Source organism: Penicillium chrysogenum, assembly GCF_028827035.1.
Source record: "Penicillium chrysogenum strain IBT 35668 chromosome Unknown utg000001l_segment0_segment0, whole genome shotgun sequence".
In the NCBI taxonomy this organism is placed as follows: domain Eukaryota; kingdom Fungi; phylum Ascomycota; class Eurotiomycetes; order Eurotiales; family Aspergillaceae; genus Penicillium; species Penicillium chrysogenum.
The window spans coordinates 5,535,596-5,556,699 of record NW_026622749.1 but is presented as its reverse complement, the minus strand read 5'-3'; the positions used below and the strand labels follow the sequence as shown (position 1 = coordinate 5,556,699).

Genomic DNA, 21,104 nt, shown 5'->3' with positions numbered 1-21,104 from the left:
ATCGAGTAATAAAGCACGTCCAAAATATTCACATTATATGCTCCGGCTAATAGATCAACAGGACTCCCCCCCAATTAGACCGGATGAATGGATCCTAATAGCTTTGGAGAAGTACGGAGTACCCCTCAACTTCATACATACCAAGGTAGTCCACCTCGGGACAGACTACAACCGCCACACAGTGCACCCAGCGCGTCGGCTTGGTGCGGGGCCTGATCGAATCACAGCTGGGCTTCGTTGTGCAGACTGCACAGCCTCACTCCTTTGATGTGGTGGCGGCCACTATCAAAGCTACTTTCCCCTCCGTATTTTCTAATATTCTAATATTCTGATATTCTGATATTTTAGTGATGTCCGTGTACAATTAGCGATGGGCATAGTATATGTAGCATACTTATAATATCCAAAGACGTCAATCAACGTCATTAATACTAAGATAAGATAATACATGTATTGCTCTTCAACTCGGGAGAGACCCAGTTCTACTAGTTCGTAGGGTTCCAGAGGAAAAAACCCCGTACCTTCATTACTTATTATATTAATTACTCTGGATTACTTCATTGTTTCATTACCATTAAATCTCTCACCAAAAAATAGTATTATTAAAGCCTCGGAACGGACCTCGGGACTCCTTTCCATCTGGTCTATTTTGTATGAAAATATTCATGCACCACTTTTTATGGAATGCGTACAAAATATATCCTACAATAGTACAAACATATCTAGATGTATCTACAGAGTAGACATCTCAGGTATCACAACGCCGGAGTCGCCGTATGCAGTATGTAGCCCTATAGGTCAAGACCAAAATCACGCCCTGGAAGCCCTGGTCCTTGCCCAGGTGGTAAGCCCTGGAGCATTTGCGAGCATTAATAATCTTCGAGGGTAACCTGTACCGTTGCAGTGCCCACATTTTTCCCTCTCGATATGGAGTTATTCCCTTTTTTTTTTTTCCTTTTTTCTTATGAATTTTATAATTTTTTAATGGGTTTAACTATGTAATATATTACCATACACCAAAAAGGATTTCCTCCCGGTGGTATTTCAAGGTCTCTAGCATCGCCAAATTTATCCCACTTATTTCCCACTTGCTTCTCTTTCTTTTTATTTTATTTTCCTCTCTTCTATCGCTTCTCTATATACCCCCAGGGGCTCCCCTCCTTGCCAGAGGGCATCGTTTTGGTGTGCGGTACTTTCAATATTTTCATATCTCTTTGTGTCGTCACCTTTTGCCCTTGTTGCCTCAGGCCATCAATATTAGGCCACCTACTTTTTTTTTCCTCGCCTCCTCTCACTTCTCTTTATCCTTACCATTAAGACTGTTTCGATTCGCCACGGCTTCGTGCAAGCTGTAGAGGCTTGTCTTCCAATTTGGGGACGGAGAATTTTGTGTCCCACCCCTCATTCTTCCAATCTTCATCTGTCGATCCACCGCACATGACTCCACCTTCCCCTTCACCTGTGCCTTCCGCAGTCTCTTCCGCCGCAGCTTCACAACACTCACATGATCCTCGTGATGGAGATGCTTCGGTAACACGAGCCCTTGCGGGCATGAATCTGGCTGCCCACGCAAACGGGGAGGCCCTTCCTCCCCCGGCATCTCCCGCCGCCAAACCGACTAGATCTACTATGGCCGCGCGCCTCACACGCATGTTCTCCAGCACGGGAAAAAACACACCACCCAGAGAGAACAACGAAGTTCCTCGTGACCTATCCGACAGTAGCTTGGAGAGTATCCAGCCGCTCAACGGCAGGACCTCGAAGCCATCATCTCGACCCGCCTCTAGACCACCTTCTAGACCTCCCTCAAGAGGAGAAAATTCTCGAACACCATCACGAAACCCATCACTCAAGAGCGAACCCGTGGAGAAGTACGACAAGAAGAAGATGGATGATAAAAAGAAAGATGGAGCTTCCGTCCACAAGCGATTCGAAGTACTGACGGAAGCTCTCGGCAACCACTCACATAACCTCAGAAGTGCTAGACGGCAAGAGAAGCTCACCGATCTATTGCGGGACATGATGGGTGGCCGGAAAAAGGACGACCAGGTGGATGAGCAACAGCTATCGCTGATGTCGACTTGGATTGATCAGTTCAAGACGGAGCGTGATAAGCTGGCTGCTGATAAGAAGGGTGGCCCGAATGCCACTGCTTCTCTGGTTGACAAGTACGGCAAGTGTCAGGAGATTGTGGGTCGCGGTGCTTTCGGTATCGTGCGCATCTCGCACAAGGTCGACCCTCAAGATTCCAAATGTGAACAGCTGTATGCTGTCAAGGAGTTCCGCCGCCGGCCTCAAGAAACGACCAAGAAGTATCAAAAACGACTGACTTCTGAATTTTGTATCTCATCGTCACTTCGTCACCCGAACGTCATTCACACTTTGGACCTCTTGCAAGATGCCAAGGGAGATTACTGTGAAGTCATGGAATATTGTGCTGGTGGCGATCTGTACACCCTGGTCCTTGCTGCCGGCAAGTTAGAAGTCGCCGAAGCCGACTGCTTTTTCAAGCAGTTGATGCGGGGTGTCGAGTATATGCACGAAATGGGTGTCGCACACCGCGACCTTAAGCCCGAGAATTTGCTCTTGACGACTCATGGTGCACTCAAGATCACCGATTTTGGTAACGGTGAATGCTTCCGTATGGCGTGGGAGAAGGAGGCCCATATGACCGCCGGACTCTGCGGTTCCGCACCCTATATCGCCCCGGAGGAATACGTGGAGAGGGAATTTGACCCCCGAGCGGTTGATCTCTGGGCGACTGGAGTGATCTACATGGCCATGCGCACCGGGCGGCATCTTTGGCGCGTGGCGCGCAAGGACGAAGATGAATTTTACCAGCGCTACCTAGATGGTCGCAAACATGAGGATGGATACGCTCCCATTGAGACGTTACATCGGGTAAGAACAGCTAATCCCCCTCCTGCGGCTGCAGGGCAAAGACTTATGACTTCTCAGGCTCGTTGTCGCAACGTGATCTACTCCATCCTTGATCCCAATCCTTCTCGCCGCATCAATGCCTCACAGGTTCTCAAATCCGAATGGGTTCGCCAGATCAAGCTGTGTAAGGCTGGCGAGGAAGGGTTCTGATCGTCTCAACACGAAAACTGTCAGGTTACGAGGTCACAGGTCTGCTCCTTAGGGTTTTGATGTGGCTGAAACTATCCTTTTCCATTTGCATCACAGGGTGGTTATTTATCATAGACCCATTCAAGGAGAGGCTTACTGATTTTTATCCTTTGAATGCTCCCAAACTAGAAGGAGGCCCTTTACGAAGGTTTTTTTCTTTTTTTTTTTTTTGGCCTTTTAATTTCGTTCTATCCTGTTTGTTGGCTCCGGCGCATTCACAGTGTATCCCTCCAGCCTCTTCAGCCTGTGCTCTATTACATCCATCTTTTAGCTTGTCTTTATGCCTGGATCTTCATGTCTTCAACGTCAATGCAACGAAGAATCATGACCCTTTTCTTTTGATCCGGTTTTCTTTTACAGTCCTTCGGAGTTTTATCTCGTCCGGTCTTTTTTCGCGTTACGAGTTTTCGGCAGATACCTTGAAGTTTTTACGGCGTTGGTGGGAAATATCCCGTTTGAACTTTTTCTTCCCTTGTACCACTATGACGAGCCCAGCTTTAGCGGGCGAATATGGACATCCTCCCTTGGGTTGGTCCCGGGTTCTGTTTCCTGATCAATACGATGGTAGGCAGAGGCTCTCCTGCCCGCAAAATAAGAACAGGAACAGGAATCGATGCTGAAGTTGGATGTCCTTCACTGGAGGCTGTCTGAACCTTTTTTTTTCTTGCTTTGGCCTTACCCCTCGGTTCGACGTCGAATTCTAGTACATACTACCGATGCTTTTTGTATATATGGCTTAGGGCATTTTGATTTTCTGTTACAACGACTTGCTTCCACGTAGCAAGGCGCACGTCGATTATCCGAGCATACCAGGTTGATCCTAAGGTCTCTTTTCCCCTCTTACAACTACAAGGCACCCTCTGCTCAACTTCCAAGTTCACAGTCTACAGCCCCCAAATACTATGACATCAACTGGAAGATCGGCGCCTTCAACCTAATGCAAGGTCTACAAGTGTCACCGAGACGATCAGCACGGTGCAGTAGTAAATTAGTTCCGATATATTTCCAACACCTCAGGACCAGTGATATCATTCAACCTGGAGGTATTTTCTGATTAACCATAATCATCCATGCACCTCCATACGCTAGCAAGGCAAGTAAAAAGCAAGAAGCCCCAGCGGTCTGATGCAATCGAATGTGTCATATCCCAGATTAGGGCAGTCTTGTTATTCACATTATTCGCATTATTCGCATATGCATCTTCTATCTTTAATTACTATATTTACTACACATACCTTAGATCTGTACTCTGTGTACGAAACTCGGTAATACCGAACATATGCAGCTAATGACGTGGATCCGAACTCTGCAACTTCCATCACCAATCCAACCAACCCGAAAAGGGACCCCGACTACGGAGTAAAGCTCGAGTAGTCTCAAGTTTGCATTTATTCACACTTGGCACTATCATACAATTATCTGCCAAGGACTGCACATGACTCAATTACTTAGGCATCAACATTACAACCTAGGCGGAGTGGATAACAGGAATACCTCAATATGCACATGCCATGCAGGCGTATTGCGGCGGATGCAAGACCCAGCCCTACATACGGAGTATATATGCCGGTGTTCAAGGGGTAAGGGGCAACTATGTTAAAATGGGGTTATCGCTCTGGATTGCTCCGTACTCCGTACTCTACTACCGTTAAGTGGCTATATACACCTGGTTTGAGGAATGTCACAACCACAATACCTATGAACAACATTTCAAAATATACCTTGGCATGATTTACCTAGTATTACCAGGTCCCTGTATGTTTTGCAGGAAGAAGAAAAAAAGAAAAAAAAAAAAAAAAAAAAAAAAAAAAAAACCTCGAACAGACAGCCTGAGTAATGCAACGTTTGATGTGGGTGATTTGTGAACTCCAGCCCTACCAAACATGACGTATCCGCATCCGGAAAAACATATGACATAAGCATAAGCACTGGCCCCGGGGGCACCTGGGCATGCACAGCCACACAAAACCGTAAGGCAGAGTCGGCTGTCCTTGGCATTGGGTTCGCGACCTTCACTTACACAGCTTAACAGAGATCCTGCTCCGCTGCAGTCAACTGCAATCACAACTCGGTTTTCTGCTCTGTACCTACTTACAGCCTGTAACCTACACCAACTCAAGGCCGATCTCCATCTCCGGATCCTCCGAGCCACACCGCCACCATGTCTTGGGCAGGTACGCCTCATCACACCAAAACCCTCGGACTCATAAACCGGTGCCAGTCTGAGTGAATCTAACCGCATGGATGGATAGGGTTCAAGAAAAATGTCAACCGTGCGACGACGCAGGTGATGATGAAGACGGGTGAGTTTGATCGAGTTCTACCCCGCAATGAATCGAGAGAGGTGATCGACCATGATCCCGGATTGAGCTACCCGCTACGCCCTACGATTTACTTGCCGCCCCATAACGTGTGGATGACACGCTGATTCGGTAATTGTAAAGGCCATGTCGAGAGAACGAATGATCGCGATTATGAGATTGAGGAACGGTATGATTGTCCTTGTTGCTTTGCTGTCTCTGGATGGTTATACCGGGACCGGAACTGACGTTGCCCACTATAGTCGTTACCGGACTATGGAGACCGCGGCAACTCGCTTGCAAAAGGAATCGAAGGGATATCTGGATTCACTACGAGGTGGGTGGCCTTTTGCTTTGCGGATTGTTGAATCTGGTTGTTCAGTTGGCTGACTTTTCCCAGCCATGACGGCCTCCCAAATGCGCATTGCGGAGACCATTGATGCTTTCTACGGCGACGCGGGCACAAAGGATGGTGTGAGCCGGAGCTACAAGCAGGCCGTTGAGGATCTTGATGCCGAGACCATCAAAGCTCTGGATGGGCCATACCGGTAGGAGATCCTTGTTTTACTGACGAGTAGACATGAGTGGTGCTGACAGAAGCCAAAGTACTACCGTTCTCGACCCCATCTCCCGATTCTGCGCCTACTTCCCCGACGTGAACGAATGCATCAAGAAACGCAACCACAAGCTGCTAGACTACGACGCCATGCGCGCCAAGGTCAAGAAGCTAGCCGAGAAGCCCGACAAGGACGTGACCAAGCTGCCACGGACCGAGCGCGAAGCCGAGATGGCCAAGCAGGCCTACGAGCAGCTGAATGAGCAGCTCTTCAACGAACTCCCCCAGCTTATCGACCTACGTGTGCCTTACCTCGACCCCAGCTTCGAAGCTCTCGTCAAGATCCAGCTGCGCTTCTGTGCCGAGGCGTACTCACGAATGGCACAGGTGCAGCAGTATCTCGATGCCGAGACTCGCGACCAGTATGCCAAGGGTGATCTGGATAACCGGGTTGAGGAGGTGTTGCAGGAGATCCGCGATTTGAGCATAGCTGGAACCGTTTGAGCTATTCTTTTAATCGACTACTCTATTAGCATAATAACGGATGTTTCTTTGCTGCGCTGGGGTCTGTACAACAGACTCGTGCTTTTCTTTCCTTTTTGTCTTGCTCGATAGATATCGGCAGCTATTTCCTGTTTTCATGTGCCTTCCGCCAGGCGTTTTCTGTGTATATGTTTAATACATCCACGAGCTGACTTTGACATTGCTCTTCATCACTTCTTTTAATTCCGTGCCTTCGTCTGCGAATGTGAAAACCATCGCATATAAGCAAAAACCATGCTGGGGGAACAGGGGTATAAATGGTATTGTACTCCAACAAAATCCGCACCAAGTACATATATGTATACACATCACCAACGATCAACATCAGACCTTCCCGGCAGGTCTAAAAAGCTCGTCCCGAATAGTCTCCACCACCGGCGCCGCCGCCGCATGATAAGCCTTAAGCTCCTTATCAGTAACAGTCTTCAGCACATAGTCGGAAACAGCAGCCGTCTCATGTGACGACGGCCGACCAATACCAAGACCGACGCGCAAGATCGAGAGATCCGCCAACGGCCCAGTAACGCCCTTACTCGCGCCAGACGAGCGGGGATACAACCCCTTCTTGCGCAGTGTATCACAGATACTAATGAGACCGCGATGGCCGCGCAAACTCAACGATTCAGGCCCGCCGCGTACGACGCGGACCTTTCCTTGGGCGATGGAGAGTTCGTCGTGGAGGATGATGAGGGTTGTTGGGTATGTGGTTTGTGCGGGGAGGTTTGGGGGTTGTGAAGATGAAGACGAGGTAGAGGCACGAGTTGCGGCAACGTTGGCGATCCGTTCAAGACGGCTGGCTCGTTCGGTTGCCCATTGTTCTAGTCGGCGCACGAGTTTCGGACCGGTTATGTTCATCTGCGTTGGACTTTGCCATGTTTCGTGGTAGAGGCCTGTGTTTGGGAGGGTAGTTTCGAGGAGTGGTTTTAAGGCGTCGAGGAGGAGGTGGCCGGCGCTGTGTCGGGTATTGTAGTAGGGGGCTGGATTGCCTATTGAGGCTATGAATAGTAGGCGGCGGGGGAGGATCTCCATATTTGTAGGGAGGAGAGGACTCAGGTTTGGTGTATATTCCAAGGGATATTGGCTATTGTATGTTGTATTCTTTTTTTCTCTTAATGTCATTGGCTCAGGTACGGGAGATCGCCTCGTGACTTTGCTGATATCGGAGATAAGGACTTGCTTATCTCCGTATCTATACAACCTAATAACTAGATCAATGCGTACAGGACCGACTCGCAAAACCATAGCTGATCTCGGCAAAGAGCTCCTTCTGGTATGAATGGAGTCTGGCCATTCCATCGGCGTTCGACATAGACTTTGCCAAGCGTACTGTGACATTATTCGACGAAGGTGAGGCCAAGATTTCGACCTCGACCTGGCCTCAGGTTGGCCGGACTGTTGCTGGTCTTCTCAGCATGCCAATCAAGGCTGAAGGGGGCAACGGGGCTTGCCTCGAGAACTTGAAGAACCAGGTTGTGTATGCTGATTCTTTCACTGTTAGCCAAAAGGATATGTTGGAGTCTGCTTTCCGGGTTACCGGGACCACAGAGAAGGACTGGACTATTACAAAGGAATCAGCTAAGGAGAGGTATGAGAATGGGGTGAAGGAGATGAATCAGGGTGACCGCATTGGGTTTGTTAAGATGTTGGATACGCGAATCTTCTTCGAGGATGGCGCGGGTAATTTTGAATCCAAGGGCACACAGAATGGCTTGCTTGGCTTGCCAAAGGAGGATATTGATGAAGCGACCAGGGCAGCTATCGAGCGCTCGAAGAGTACCACTTGGTAGATCAGGAAGCTGGTTGGTCAGAAGAATGAATAGAGTATAAATGTCCATGGAGGTTTGTAAAATACGTGAATTTTGTCCATTGCAATGAAACCAGACAAGCTTTTGGATATAACTCCCCTTGAACCCCATGCAAAACCGAGAATAGCAACATAAAAAAAGATATTTACAGTTGGAACAGGGTTCTCGTCTTCTCCATTCCACCCTTCCATTCCCACTCCTGACCACTGGCACGCTGGATACCCTTATCAACACGACGCAGCTTCAAGGTGAAGCGAGGTCCTAGTTCCTGAAGACCGGTACGAATACCCTCGGCACCGGCCATTTCCTTGCCATCAGCACCAACAACAGCCTTTTCGGTCTCGCGCTTCTCACGGAAGACGTAGCGGTGACGACGGACGAAAATGTAATCACGTTGGTTGTGCAAAGTGACGACTTGTCGGCCCTCGAATTCCGGCTGAGGCGGGAAGAGTGTGCGGAACAAATGGGCAGTCAAAAGACCGAGAGGAGTACGGAAGTTATTGAGGATCAGCTCGGGCCAGTGGTCGGTGGCCCGGCCGTGTCCAGGAAGCCGCTTCCCATCGATCCAATTGCTGATGCTGAAGTGGAAAGTCGGGCCAACTGGCAAATGCACTATCGTTAGCCCAGAGGGCCGCTTCTGGTCCTCATTCAACACGACGACCGCCGTGAAATTACGATTTGAGGCGAATTTGGAAATCTCGCGGATTGAGAATTTGTGCGAGTACCGGTGCGCATTGCGCCGGATATACACGCTGTTCGGGAACACATCGGTCAGGGTTTCAGCTTGGACGTGAAGGGTAGAGTTGAGGCCGGTGGTGATGAGGATCTTCGGGGTGGGTGGGGGTCCCTCGGTGAAGAGTGTAGGGAATTTGGCGGCCAATGCTTCAGGAGCGAGGCTGAGGTTTGTGCTGCGTGTGGACTGGGTAGGACTTGTGGCTCGCTCTGTCGCGGTTCGGAGAGAGGTCTTCTTCCGGCCGCGGCTGGCATCTTGGTCTTCGTTCTTTTCCTCATCCTCATCTTCGTCTTCACTGTTGTCCGATTCGAGCATACTGTCAACTGACTCGTTGTCTGATTCTGGAGCCTCGCTGTCATCCTCGCCCTCTTCCAATGGCCGATTGAGCTCGTCTTCTTCTTCCTTCTTAGCACGCTTGATGCGCTCAACGTCAACGCTCAATCCCAGACCAGTTTCTTCGGTGTCATTGTCGGCTTCGTTCCAAACACGTTTCCGCTCGAGGGTCAGAGGAATGTTGCGGCGGAGTCGTTCTTCCTTCAATTTGGGGTTCTTGGCTTCTTCTTTCTTGAAAGCGTAGCGCTCCTCTCGGCGCGCGGCATCTTTGGCTCTCTTGCGCTTGACATGGTTCATCTTCCGGCGCAGCTTGTTGCCAGTTTTAATATCGCCCATGACGCCCGGAGGCGGTCCAGATCGGCCAGGCACACCCATTTCTGAACGCTGAGAGGGTAGAGTGCTGCTGTTGAAGGTCACTGGAAAATGTAAAGATCGCCGAGAAATAAATTATTTCGGACAATCGTTTCCCCGGAGCGACAATCTGCGATTCGATCTTGTGACTTGGAGACCTCCTTTTCAGATAGGAAAATAAATAAAAAGAAAAAGAAAAAGACCAGCCCAATTGGTCCTTCTCTCTCGTACTATACCTTTGTCTTTTGTCCTCTCGGTGGTGCCTGAGGGGCTGCGTAGTGGATGACTCAATTGCCGCGCCTGCGATTTCCCCCCCGCTCTTTTCTTTCCCCTCCGTCTTTCTTTCGGACTCAGTTCAGGACTTACACCCCTCCCCCGAAGACCTTGAAACGAAACGTCAAGATGGCCACCGTCAACACCAAGACCGGCCAGGCCGTCGACCGCACGGTACTGGACTCCATGCTCCGTCGCCGCATGTTCTACACCCCCTCCTTCGAAATCTATGGTGGTGTGTCTGGTCTGTATGACTATGGCCCACCTGGAACCGCCCTGATCGCCAACATGACCGACCTGTGGCGCAAGCACTTCGTGCTCGAGGAGGACATGCTCGAGGTCGACACTACCATGTTGACCCCCCACGAAATTCTCAAGACCAGCGGGCACGTGGACAAGTTCGCCGACTGGATGTGCAAGGACCCCAAGACTGGCGAGATCTTCCGTGCCGACCACTTGGTTGAGGAGGTGCTCGAGGCCCGCCTCAAGGGAGACAAGCAGGCGCGCGGTGAGAAAATTGAGGTGGACGAGGAGAAGGAGGCCAAGAAGAAGAGAAAGGCCAAGAGCACCGAGGCTAAGAAGCTGGATGATGCGCTGGTCAAGGAGTACGAGGAGACCCTCGCACAAATTGACAACTACGGTGGCCCCGAGCTGGAGCAACTCATCAAGAAGCATGACATCCGCAACCCCGTCACCGGCGGCGAGGTGCTGCCTCCCGTCTCATTCAACCTCATGTTCCAGACCTCTATTGGCCCTAGCTCCAACATGCCCGGCTACCTGCGTCCCGAGACCGCCCAGGGTCAGTTCCTGAACTTCGCTAAGCTCCTGGAGTTCAACCAGCAGTCGATGCCGTTCGCCTCTGCCTCCATTGGCAAGTCATTCCGTAACGAGATTTCCCCGCGTGCGGGTCTCCTGCGTGTGCGTGAGTTCCTCATGGCCGAGATTGAGCACTACGTCGACCCGGAGGGTGGCAAGAAGCACTCTCGCTTTGACGAGGTCAAGGATACTGAGCTGTCCTTGCTCGACCGGAACGTGCAGCTGTCCGGAAGCACAAATCTGACCAAGATGACTGTCGGCAAGGCCGTTGAGACCGGACTGGTCGACAACGAGACTCTGGGCTATTTCTTGGCCCGCATTCAGTCCTTCCTGTTGAAGCTGGGTGTTGACCCTGCCAAGCTGCGCTTCCGCCAGCATATGGCCAATGAGATGGCTCACTACGCCACTGATTGCTGGGATGCCGAGTTGCAGACCAGCTATGGCTGGATCGAGTGTGTCGGCTGTGCTGACCGCTCCGCTTACGACCTGACTGTCCACAAGGACAAGACCGGTGCTCCTCTCGTCGTGCGCCAGACCCGTGCTGAGCCTCTCCGTATCGAGGAGTACCAGATTGATCTCGAGAAGAAGAAGTTCGGTCCCCGTTTCAAGAAGGACGCCAAGTCCGTCGAGGCAGCTATTGAGGCTCTGTCCCAGGACCTGCGCGAGAAGCTGTCTCTTGACCTTGAGAAGGACGGCAAGATTGAGGTCGATGTTGAGGGTGTTGGGTCTGGCAAGGTTGAGATCGAGAAGGACTTGATCAAGATTGAGAAGCGCACTCGTGTTGAAAATGTCCGCGAGTACACCCCCAACGTTATTGAACCGTCCTTCGGTATTGGACGTATCCTGTACAGTGTCATTGAGCACTCCTACTGGTACCGCGCCGGTGACGAGACCCGTGGTGTAAGTCTTCCCTTTTGTATATTTCTTGCTTTTTTTCGCCGTGAATGTTAGCACTGACGATCGCTATAGGTCCTTTCTTTCCCTCCCGCCATTGCCCCCACAAAGGTCCTGCTGGTTCCCCTCTCCACCCACGCCTCCTTCAAGCCTCTGACCCAGCGTCTGACCTCGAAGCTGCGCAAGGCCGGTGTCTCCAACCGTGTCGATGACTCTTCCGCCAGTATCGGTAAGCGTTACTCCCGCAACGACGAGCTGGGCACACCTTTCGGTGTCACTGTGGATTTCCAGTCCGTTCAGGACAACACCTTCACCCTGCGCGATCGCGATACCACTAAGCAGGTCCGTGCCAGCGAGGACGAGATTCTACAGGCTGTCAAGTCGCTTGTTGAGGGCGACGAGACATGGGAGGATATCCGCAAGCGCCTGCCCGAGTTCACTTCCCAGGAAATCGAGGCTTAGAATGGCTAGAGTGCATCATAAAATACTATTTATTTACTTTTTTTGGTTATGTTTTCTACCAACATCAAATAGAGAGTTCCACCTTTTTAGATCTATACAATATAGTTTTCCTTCACGCTAACTCGCCCCGATCCGGACACCGCGCCAAGAATCCGGGGCACCTCCGTCATCGATCTGTCCTCTTTTCATTCTCCTTTGTTAACAACTATGGCGCCCACAGTACACTCCGCCAAATTGACACTTTCGTGTCCGCTCTTTGCTGCTGACTTTGACCCGCGCAACAACGGTCGGCTCCTAGTCGGCGGTGGAGGCGGCGAGGGGCGTAGCGGAGTTGGAAACAAGATCGCAAGTCCCACCATTTCGAGAAAGTCGCCTCCTCGACGTGCAAATGCTAATAGTTGCTTTCCGTACAGTCTCTGCTTGACACGTCGCGTCGCGACAAGATTACTGAGGCCGTTGAATTGAACCTATCGCGCGATGAAGACTCAGTAACTTCGCTGGCTGCGGCCCCGCTGGCTGGCGACGAGGGGGGCTCGCTTGTTGCTCTGGCTGGTATCAATAGCTCTGTGGAGCAACAGAAAAAGAATAACAATCAACATCTTCGCGCATTCCGGTTTGAGGCGCCGCGGAAGACCACCGAAGACCGCAAGCAGGACGAGAAGGCAAAAAAGGACACCAAGTCTGAGGAAGAGGTTATTCCTGGAAGGGCCATAGCTCTATCACAAGCATCACTCTTCCGAACGAAGAACGGGCCAGGCTCTTCAGATACTTATCAGCGAGTGACGAGGCTCTCGCCGTGGCCGAAAGGGAAGGATGGCACCGAGAAACACACACGGATTGGAGCTGTTGCGACGGGTCTCGCACAATCCGGTGAGATTGTGTTCTTCCGCGCCACGGAGACTCCCAGCGAGAAGGATATAGTTGGCCGCATCCAATTAAGCAGCAACGAAGAGGCCGAGGATATGGACTTTGTCAGCCTCGAACGTGACTTGGAGAAGACCGACGATGGACACGGCCGGTTCCTTGTGGCCTATACGAACGGCACAGACGTCATGGTTGGCGAGATCTCGTGCTCTAGCTCCTCCAATAGCTCCCCCGACGTCCGCTCCGTTTATAATATTCCTCTTCCCGCCAGCGGAGCCCGCACAGCACGGCCCAAGTTCCGCGCGCTGCGGTTCCTCTCGCCCCGAACCCTGCTCCTCCTCCAGAATGCCCCAAACCGCGGTGGTAGCGAGCTCGTGCTTCTTCAACTCCCCAGCGCCAAATCAAGCAAGTCCAAAATTCTACAACGTCGCAAGCTTCCTCGAACCGTGAAGATCGGCCTAGGCCTCGACATCTGCCAACTCGGGACGAACCCGCAAGGCCAACAACAGACTGTCATCGCAGCCAGTGGCAGCGACAACTCCATCCCTCTATTCACCCTAGAATACGGACCAAACCGCGGCTACAGCAACTTCCGCCCCTACACAACTCTCCGCGACGTGCACCCCTTCTCAATGACAAAACTCACCTTCTCCACCTTCATCGCGCCCCCGCACCCCGTAACCCCAGACGTCGGCCCGCAGAATATCAAGCTCGCCTCCGTCAGTATGGGCAACACAGTCGTCGTGCACACGTTCCCACTGTCTCCCTTCCCAACCTCCTCCCGCACCCCACGCTACGTCCTCGTCACCCCGGGCCCCGCCGAAATTTGGGAACTAATCTACAGCATCATCATCCTTCTCTTCTCCATATCCGCAATCTGCGTGGCGATGCTCGCCTTCGCCGAGATCCGCGGCGGAACCCCGCCTGTCCTCGGCGCCACAGAGTGGCTCCCAGAGAGTATCCGCGGAGCTATCGCACGGGAATACGTTATCCCTCCACGGGATAAGCTGACGTACTTCGATACCCTGCTTGCGCCTCGTGGAAGCGGGGGTGATACCGATACCCCCGTGGCGACAATTGTCCCCACGGAGTCGCAGATCGAATCCCTCCGCGAAATCCTGGACCGCGTACACCGTGCCGGCGCTGCACCAGCTGATCTGGAAACTGTCGCGCCGCAGTCCCTCTCTGTCATTGTACGGTGCGGTGCAGGGCAAAATGCCGAACAGAGCGTGATTGTCGAGACTGCTGTGTCTGCGTCGGGCGAGGCCGAGCAGTCTGAGGAGGAGAAGCTGCAAGCTTGGAAGGATCTTTCTGCGTCTGAGCAGAGTGTTTGGAAACAGAGGCTTGCGGATGCGGGTCGCTGGACGGCTTCTGAAGGGGAGAGTGTTCTTCTTGGGGTTTTGTTCGGTGAGGCTTGTGGGGGATTGGGGAGGGCTGTGAGGGATGAGTTGCCTTGATTTCCTTTTTTTTATATCTTGGATTGGGATTGGGGAAGGGAAGAGGCTGAGGGTTTGGATCTCTTTTGTTCTTTATGTACTATGAATTGCTAGATACTAGTTTTACGCTTGTTAATGATATGTTAGATTCTATTCCATGTTGTCTTGCTACCGACAGAAGAATCAAAGACATCGAAAAGGTATCTTACTTTATACCCTTAAGTGGCATATTGTTTCTGTTAGAAAGTACGTATACATATAAAGCTCTCTTCTACTATTCGATAGCACAATCCCCTATATAGATCCTCAATTCATCACTATCTAGGCCCAAAATGGGATGTCGTAACTAATTATGACTCAATTAGACAGAAAGAGAAAGATTGAAGGATTTTGGAAGCAGACGATTAGGAGTCTTGCGAGGTAATGTCTACCTAGGTATATTTCCATTCTATTCGCATTCTAGACATTGTGAAGCTCCCAGGTTACAAAGGAAATGAGGTGGGAAACAAGGTGACCCGGTAATCTCCGTCAGAGCATAGAGCCAATACTCCCTACAGGCTTTGTAAAACATATTCGAAAATCTCATCTGGCTTGGGAACAGCGGCTTTCCCATTCTGGAGGTCTGTACCCAGACGGACAAGCACGTCAAAGACATCTCTAAATACTTTCTGCTCTTCCCCACCTAGGACATATCGAAGCTCTAGCACATTTGCTAGGGATGCAGCGTACCACTGGATTATCGCCTTAACCTGTCTATTTCCCCCAAAGGCGCCGCAGCCCCAAAGTCCAGTAGTAACAAAGGAGTAGGGCTTCCGGGTATTCCTGTAACAATGTGAGCAGAACGCCGTGTACGCCTTCATCAATTCCCGATGTAGATAGCCTGGCATAAGGTCGGGAATGCTCTCTCCACCGTTTGGATGGGCACGGTCAACAAGCTCGAGTTTTAGGGCGTCCATGAATAGCATGACCCGGTTGCGCCAGTCAGACGATGGCCTTGGTCTGCCATGCAATATTTCGTCCAAGGAGGCCCATCTGCCATATTCTTTGGCAGCAGCCAGACATTATCTTGCGAATAGGGCATGTAAGTAACTGTTCTGTTCATGAATTCGAGTCATGTAGGACAACAATTCATGAAATCGACCTTAGAAGGTTATATGAAGACATGTATTTGATCTTTTTGGACTGCGTAGCCAAATACGGCAAAGAGCCCAAGGTTACATACACCTCCAGGGCTATTATAACGTAAAAGTATTGGTTTTGAAGAAATTGAGTCAAAGTCACATTGGATTTTAAACTATTCTTCGCTTTTGTGCAAGGGCACATAATACAGTGCAAGTTGCAAATCGTGAACGTCATGGGGGGAAACATGGTATTGTTTTGTGCAGGCGTCGAAGAAAAGTTGGAAAGGGGAAAAAAGAAAAAAGACAGATGAAACGCCAGATTATCCACGCCCAGGGTCGTGTATGGTAAGTAAAAAGAACAGAGCAGCAATGATATCTTCAAGGGTGCAATCAAGGAGACGGGGAATGAAGCGCACACGTGAAGAGAGCGGCTTCTGTGAGAATGCAAGTGAGACATGGACATCTAAACGAAGATGCGTAAATAGGACCCAGATGTTGCTCAAAGTTGCGGTAAATAAAGAGCAGAACGGAAACCTCAGGTATTTACTAGCCAGTGGCCTTCTTCCAGCGGAGCAGCTCAGCCAGACTAGCCAGGCTGCATCCAGTCTGCAGGAATTCGTGGGCGAGGAGCTCATCCGCGGAAGCGCGGCTCTGAACGTTGACGCAGAGGCAGACGCTCAGGAAAGACTTAAGCTCCTTGCTGAGCTTCTCGGGCTTCTTGAGACGGGGGGTTCCGTTGGTGGCAATAAGGTAGAGGGCCTTCAGGGGCTCTTCGTTCAGGTAAGGGGGCTCTGACTCGATCATTTCGATGGCCATGATGCCCAGCGACCAGCAGTCGACCTTCGGGCCGTACTCCTTCTGCTTGACCACCTCGGGTGCCATCCAGTAAGGGGTGCCGACCATGGTGGCGCGCTTGTTCTTGGTTTCGGTCAGCTTGGCGCAGAAGCCGAAATCGGTGATCTTGACGTGGCCGACACGGTCGAGGAGGACATTGTCACTCTTAATATCACGGTGAATGATGCTCTGGTTGTGCAGATGGGCCAGACCCTTGCAAGTCTTGGGGTAAAACGTTAGTAATTGGATGAAAACAACATTGGATGAAAAAAGAACATACCTCAGCACAAATTGTCGCGATCTGACCTTCAGTAATTACTTGGTTATTATCAATCACGTCAGTCAACGCGCCACCCTCCATGAACTCCATGACAACCCAGAGTTCATTGCTTGATTCCTGCAAGAACGAGTCGAGGAAATTGACAATATTCGGGTGCTGGCTGTCCTTCATGACAATAATTTCGTTGACGATCAACTCCTTGCGGGGCTGACTGCGCAGGTCCATCTGCTTAATGGCCACCTGGCAGCGCGGGCCATACGTCCGGTAAAGCTCGTGGGCAACACTGGAAGGTGCACTTTCCTTAACGCGCGCCACATACACGGATCCAGATGCACCCTGACCAATCTTGCGCTGCTTGCTGTAAGACTCGTTCGGGTTGTCTTTGGATACGACAGATCTCAGTCGCTCCATGACCTCGTTCTCTGACATGGCCGACATGCGCACCTCCTTCTGACGTGGCTGATCTGCCTTCTTGGTAAGAGCAGCTTCGGCCTGGCGAACACCATCGGGGACGTTCTGCTTGTTCCCGTTTTGCTTGTTGGCAATGTTCAATGGCTTCACAGCTTGAACGGGAGCCGGCAGGCGTGTCGGAGGGGGTCCGGCCTGTCCCTTGGAACCGTTTTGCTGATGACGGCTGGCCGATCCTGGGGCCCGAGGGTCACTGGGGGGGGTAGCGAGAGCTTGGGGAGCCTTGGCGGTCATCAGTGCGAGGAGCACCCGGTGCTCGGGGCGCGTTTTGGCCGTAGGGACTCTGCGACGGTGGCGCTGGTGCGGGACGCTGTGCTGTGAGCTGCCGGGGGTCTTGCTGGCGTGCAGCAGATCCTGGAGCCTGAGGAGCGGGGCGGCTTGGTTGATAGCGGCTATTCTGTGATGCCTCGTCGCCGCCATATCCACCAAGCTCTTGTTGAGCCATATTAGGACGGCTCTTCGGGATGGAAGCATTATAAGCATCTTGCTCCTCCTTGTTGCGACGTTCCTCTTCCACACGGCGACGCTCTTGGTCGGCCATTTCCTTCATCCGTTCAACTTGCTGTTGGTGGTCTGCCGCACGGTCCGACTGTCCGACTGAGGATGATGCAGAGCGCATAGAACCGTCAGATTTCGACTGACTGCTATCAAGGCGCTGCATAGGTCCTGGTGGTGGAGGACGCGGGGGTGCGATGGAGCTACCGACACTACTACCGTATGCCTTGGGTTGACCGTTGGATGGGGAGTTGATTCCAGCATAGTATTGCGGGTTCTGCTCGCGCATCTTGATATCCGAGTAGAATTCAAGAACCTCAATGACAGCCTGGGGGTTGTTCTTGTAGTCTTCCTTCGTGATAGCGGAGGATGTCAGAAGCTTCTCCCACTCGGGAGGCAAACCTACAAAGGCGCCGGTATTTGGGTCAAAACCGACGTGAACACGGTGACTAAAGTTTGTCGGGTTGCTGACGCCGCCCATTCCAGGGCAGCGCTCGTAGATCTTGTCGATCCACTCGTAGATTTCATCATCGGATTTGACTTCGCAAGTGATGGTCTTGGTAGGTAGATCGCGGGCAAGAAGTGAGGCTTTGGAGTTTGCATCCTTCGGATTGGCCAAGCGTGTGACCTCGAAGGCCATTTTGGAATCCTCGGAGCGGGCGACAGCGGTGACCGAGGACAAAGGGAACGTAATCACTACCTTGCCAGAATCACTCTTTAAAAATTCAAGCTTATATTCACGTAGGATCAAGTAACGTGTATTCCAGGTTGCCAAGAATTTGTCCTCTTTGCAGCGGACGGTGCCTTCTTTGATGATTGAGATCCCATTTTGGCCGGTATTACTCCGAGTCATAGCCAGCGATGGACTACTGGTGTTCGGGAAAAGCGAAAGATTTGCCGTCGACGGAGCTGGTGTACTCGGAGAGTCCAAGCTCATTTGACCGAAGGAGGTGGCTGTGTTGTTGGTTGGTAGAGTCAACTTGGGGGGTCGATCGGTAGGGGGCCGGGGGGCTGGCCCCGGATTCATGAACTGCTCCGACGAGTACATGTTGCTATGGAGCGTGAATAAATGTCACCGGGTTCGGAGAAAGATGATGATGGTGCGGTTACGTACTTTCCATACGAAGTCATTGTTCAAGGGATTTCACAGGTCGCGCAGGGGGTGCGGAGGGGGGTTGGTAAACGAATGCGCCGAGAACTCCTGAGGTCTTCCAGACCGGCTCGCGCTACTAAACGAGAATTAGCAATTGCATTTGAGGAGACGATAGTCAAAAGAACGATTCCCAATGTTCTCTTTGTCATGGTATTCACTCTAACATACTAGCTTCCCGAGACAAGGGGAGAGTAGAGTAGTATTGAGAAGACCGAAGGAGGGGTAGAATGGGGTACCTTTGTTAGAAATCAGGAGCGGTCCTCGCACTGCGAGGATGCTCGAAAATAAACAACGCAGTATCGGAATAAAATAATAAAAAAAGAAGAAGAATCACCGAGAAAAGTGGCAGGGAAGAAGAGAAAGGGGGGAGGAGATGTCCCCTGAGATAGAGCCCGAAGTACTTGGGAAGTTCATCTACAGAAAACAAGCCTCTGCCAATCAGAATAGCCCATAGGGGGGCGGATTGGATCCACGGTCTCCCAGTTTCTACATTTTGATATTCTTCGATTCAATGTTCTTTGATTCTTTGATTCTTTGATTGTTCTCATTCTTAATTATATTCAAAAAGAAAAAAACTATATTATATATTATACGTTATAACTCTCCAAATGGATGGTTGAACTTCAACAATCCATTCAATCCACCTACCCATCCCTCATGGGCTTCGCACCCCACACTTCTTCGCATCACACTGGGTACACCACCCTGCCACTCATTCTTCCCATGACGCATCTCCTCATTCCAGACTCGGACCTCCATACCAACTGCCATCCCTTGACCTAAATGAACACCATCCAGACTGACTTCTAGTTCGCGCCCTCGGTTCTTTTCGCTCAGCCGCAGTGTGATGGGGGTGCTGGAAGGAAGAACCAATGGCCGGAAGCTGAGGCTACGCGCGCAAATCGGCGTTAAGAGGATGGATGGGACTAGTGGATGCACAATGCTACCCCCGCTGCTCAGGCTGTAGGCTGTACTTCCCGTGGGCGTGGAAATTATGATTCCATCTGCCACAGCCTCAGTCAGGAACCGCCCACCCACAAACACATCTACCACAGCCAAGTGCGGTTCCTTGCCACGGTGGATGAGGAGCTCGTTCATCACGTATACTCCCTGGCCCTGGTCGGTCTTGGTCCGGATAGGTGTCGTTTCGGTTCCGTCAGCGGCAAACAGTCCTACTTTCAACCGGTTGCGCATCAGAATGCGGGCCCCGCGCGTAGAGCCCATAGATTTGCCCCGGACGGATGACCACCCGGTCGGACCCATCTCACTTTCCTGTTCTGTGAGTCCCGTCCCGGGGACACCTTCCAACACATGGGTCCGATCCCCTGCCCCGGCTCCAGACATGTAGACTTCTCGGAAAGCCCGCTTGAACTCTGAGAATTTCCACTCACTCAAGAAACCCAATGTACCCATGCTGAATGAGAGAACGGGCGGAACGTTTGAGCAGGTCGCGAAGACCGACGCTGCATGTAGAATCGTACCATCGCCGCCCAGGGTCACCGTGAGGTCGACTTTATCGTGAAGCGCCGTCGTTTTCTCGTCAAGGGAAACCGAGTAGACAGGAAAAGAGAGCGAAGAATGTACTTCGGCGGCAGTCTTGGACTCAAGAATCACCGCGATAGATGGGTATGTAGAGGAAACATGACTCGTAGATGTTAGCCTTGTGCCGAGTCGCTTCCCATGAGCATGTCTTCAATCTTACTTGACGAATTCAATCAGGGAATCGGTAACCGCCGGGGCGCAGTCTTTGCGCACCAGGAAAATATTTCGCGGCGGTGCTGGCCACTGAAGACACAGGAGCTCTCCGTCGCAGGATTCTGACAGAATCCATTAGTCTTCGAACAAACAAATCAGATTGGCCCAACGGGACAGCTCCAAGCCACACCTTGGTATTTTGGTATTAAGCGCTGGGACAAAGAGCCGATGTCTTTGATCTCGTGACGTGGTCGAGACGTGGAAAAATGCTGGCGCAAGGCGAGGCGGGGACTCCTGCGGAGGATGGCGCGGAGCATGTTGTAAGGAGGATCGCAGGCCTATCGACCCTAGTCATGTGTATCAGCTAAAAGGACTGCAGTCAAGAGGATTCGATTTGGGTTGCTCACATCAACGCGCCATATTTCAGCCCAAGGTTGGAACTGGAGCCCTGGGGTGTAATAAGCTGACACAAGAGTTGGTTTTATAGCCCCGGGATCTCAGAGGAAGGATGAATCACAAAGAAAAGAGAGTCAAGTAAATAATAAGAAAGTTGGGTGACGTTA

The 21,104-nt window shown here is 51.4% G+C and overlaps 10 protein-coding genes across 10 annotated transcripts; 5 read left to right on the top strand and 5 right to left on the bottom strand.

The window, feature by feature from the left end:
• Nucleotides 1-1,437: 1,437 nt before the first annotated feature.
• Nucleotides 1,438-3,090, top strand: N7489_002207 (serine/threonine protein kinase SAT4; the record flags this gene model as incomplete). The annotated part of the gene is made up of 1 exon (XM_056707962.1): nt 1,438-3,090. One exon carries the CDS (start codon nt 1,438-1,440, stop codon nt 3,088-3,090), a length of 1,653 nt encoding a protein of 550 aa, XP_056572264.1.
• Nucleotides 3,091-5,290: 2,200 nt separating this feature from the next.
• Nucleotides 5,291-6,489, top strand: N7489_002206 (amphiphysin-like protein RVS161; the record flags this gene model as incomplete). Its single annotated transcript, XM_056707961.1, has 6 exons — nt 5,291-5,303; nt 5,382-5,432; nt 5,574-5,619; nt 5,693-5,766; nt 5,830-5,977; nt 6,036-6,489. The coding sequence occupies 6 exons, from the start codon at nt 5,291-5,293 to the stop codon at nt 6,487-6,489; spliced, it is 786 nt and encodes a 261-aa protein (XP_056572263.1).
• Nucleotides 6,490-6,852: 363 nt separating this feature from the next.
• Nucleotides 6,853-7,557, bottom strand: N7489_002205 (uncharacterized protein; the record flags this gene model as incomplete). The annotated part of the gene is made up of 1 exon (XM_056707960.1): nt 6,853-7,557. The coding sequence occupies one exon, from the start codon at nt 7,555-7,557 to the stop codon at nt 6,853-6,855; it is 705 nt and encodes a 234-aa protein (XP_056572262.1).
• Nucleotides 7,558-7,640: 83 nt separating this feature from the next.
• Nucleotides 7,641-8,315, top strand: N7489_002204 (uncharacterized protein; the record flags this gene model as incomplete). Its single annotated transcript, XM_056707959.1, has 2 exons — nt 7,641-7,655; nt 7,773-8,315. The coding sequence occupies 2 exons, from the start codon at nt 7,641-7,643 to the stop codon at nt 8,313-8,315; spliced, it is 558 nt and encodes a 185-aa protein (XP_056572261.1).
• Nucleotides 8,316-8,478: 163 nt separating this feature from the next.
• On the bottom strand, nt 8,479-9,774 carry N7489_002203 (rRNA-binding ribosome biosynthesis protein RPF1; the record flags this gene model as incomplete). Its single annotated transcript, XM_056707958.1, has 1 exon — nt 8,479-9,774. The coding sequence occupies one exon, from the start codon at nt 9,772-9,774 to the stop codon at nt 8,479-8,481; it is 1,296 nt and encodes a 431-aa protein (XP_056572260.1).
• A 378-nt stretch (nt 9,775-10,152) lies between these two features.
• On the top strand, nt 10,153-12,195 carry N7489_002202 (glycine--tRNA ligase; the record flags this gene model as incomplete). The annotated part of the gene is made up of 2 exons (XM_056707957.1): nt 10,153-11,739; nt 11,809-12,195. The coding sequence occupies 2 exons, from the start codon at nt 10,153-10,155 to the stop codon at nt 12,193-12,195; spliced, it is 1,974 nt and encodes a 657-aa protein (XP_056572259.1).
• Nucleotides 12,196-12,402: 207 nt separating this feature from the next.
• On the top strand, nt 12,403-14,516 carry N7489_002201 (uncharacterized protein; the record flags this gene model as incomplete). Its single annotated transcript, XM_056707956.1, has 2 exons — nt 12,403-12,525; nt 12,609-14,516. 2 exons carry the CDS (start codon nt 12,403-12,405, stop codon nt 14,514-14,516), a joined length of 2,031 nt encoding a protein of 676 aa, XP_056572258.1.
• Nucleotides 14,517-15,046: 530 nt separating this feature from the next.
• On the bottom strand, nt 15,047-15,460 carry N7489_002200 (uncharacterized protein; the record flags this gene model as incomplete). The annotated part of the gene is made up of 1 exon (XM_056707955.1): nt 15,047-15,460. One exon carries the CDS (start codon nt 15,458-15,460, stop codon nt 15,047-15,049), a length of 414 nt encoding a protein of 137 aa, XP_056572257.1.
• Nucleotides 15,461-16,162: 702 nt separating this feature from the next.
• Nucleotides 16,163-18,741, bottom strand: N7489_002199 (serine/threonine protein kinase CLA4; the record flags this gene model as incomplete). The annotated part of the gene is made up of 3 exons (XM_056707954.1): nt 16,163-16,672; nt 16,731-17,391; nt 17,489-18,741. The coding sequence occupies 3 exons, from the start codon at nt 18,739-18,741 to the stop codon at nt 16,163-16,165; spliced, it is 2,424 nt and encodes an 807-aa protein (XP_056572256.1).
• A 79-nt stretch (nt 18,742-18,820) lies between these two features.
• N7489_002198 (NADH kinase POS5) lies at nt 18,821-20,858 on the bottom strand (the record flags this gene model as incomplete). The annotated part of the gene is made up of 4 exons (XM_056707953.1): nt 18,821-18,919; nt 19,495-20,491; nt 20,549-20,663; nt 20,732-20,858. 4 exons carry the CDS (start codon nt 20,856-20,858, stop codon nt 18,821-18,823), a joined length of 1,338 nt encoding a protein of 445 aa, XP_056572255.1.
• Between the last annotated feature and the right edge of the window lie 246 nt (nt 20,859-21,104).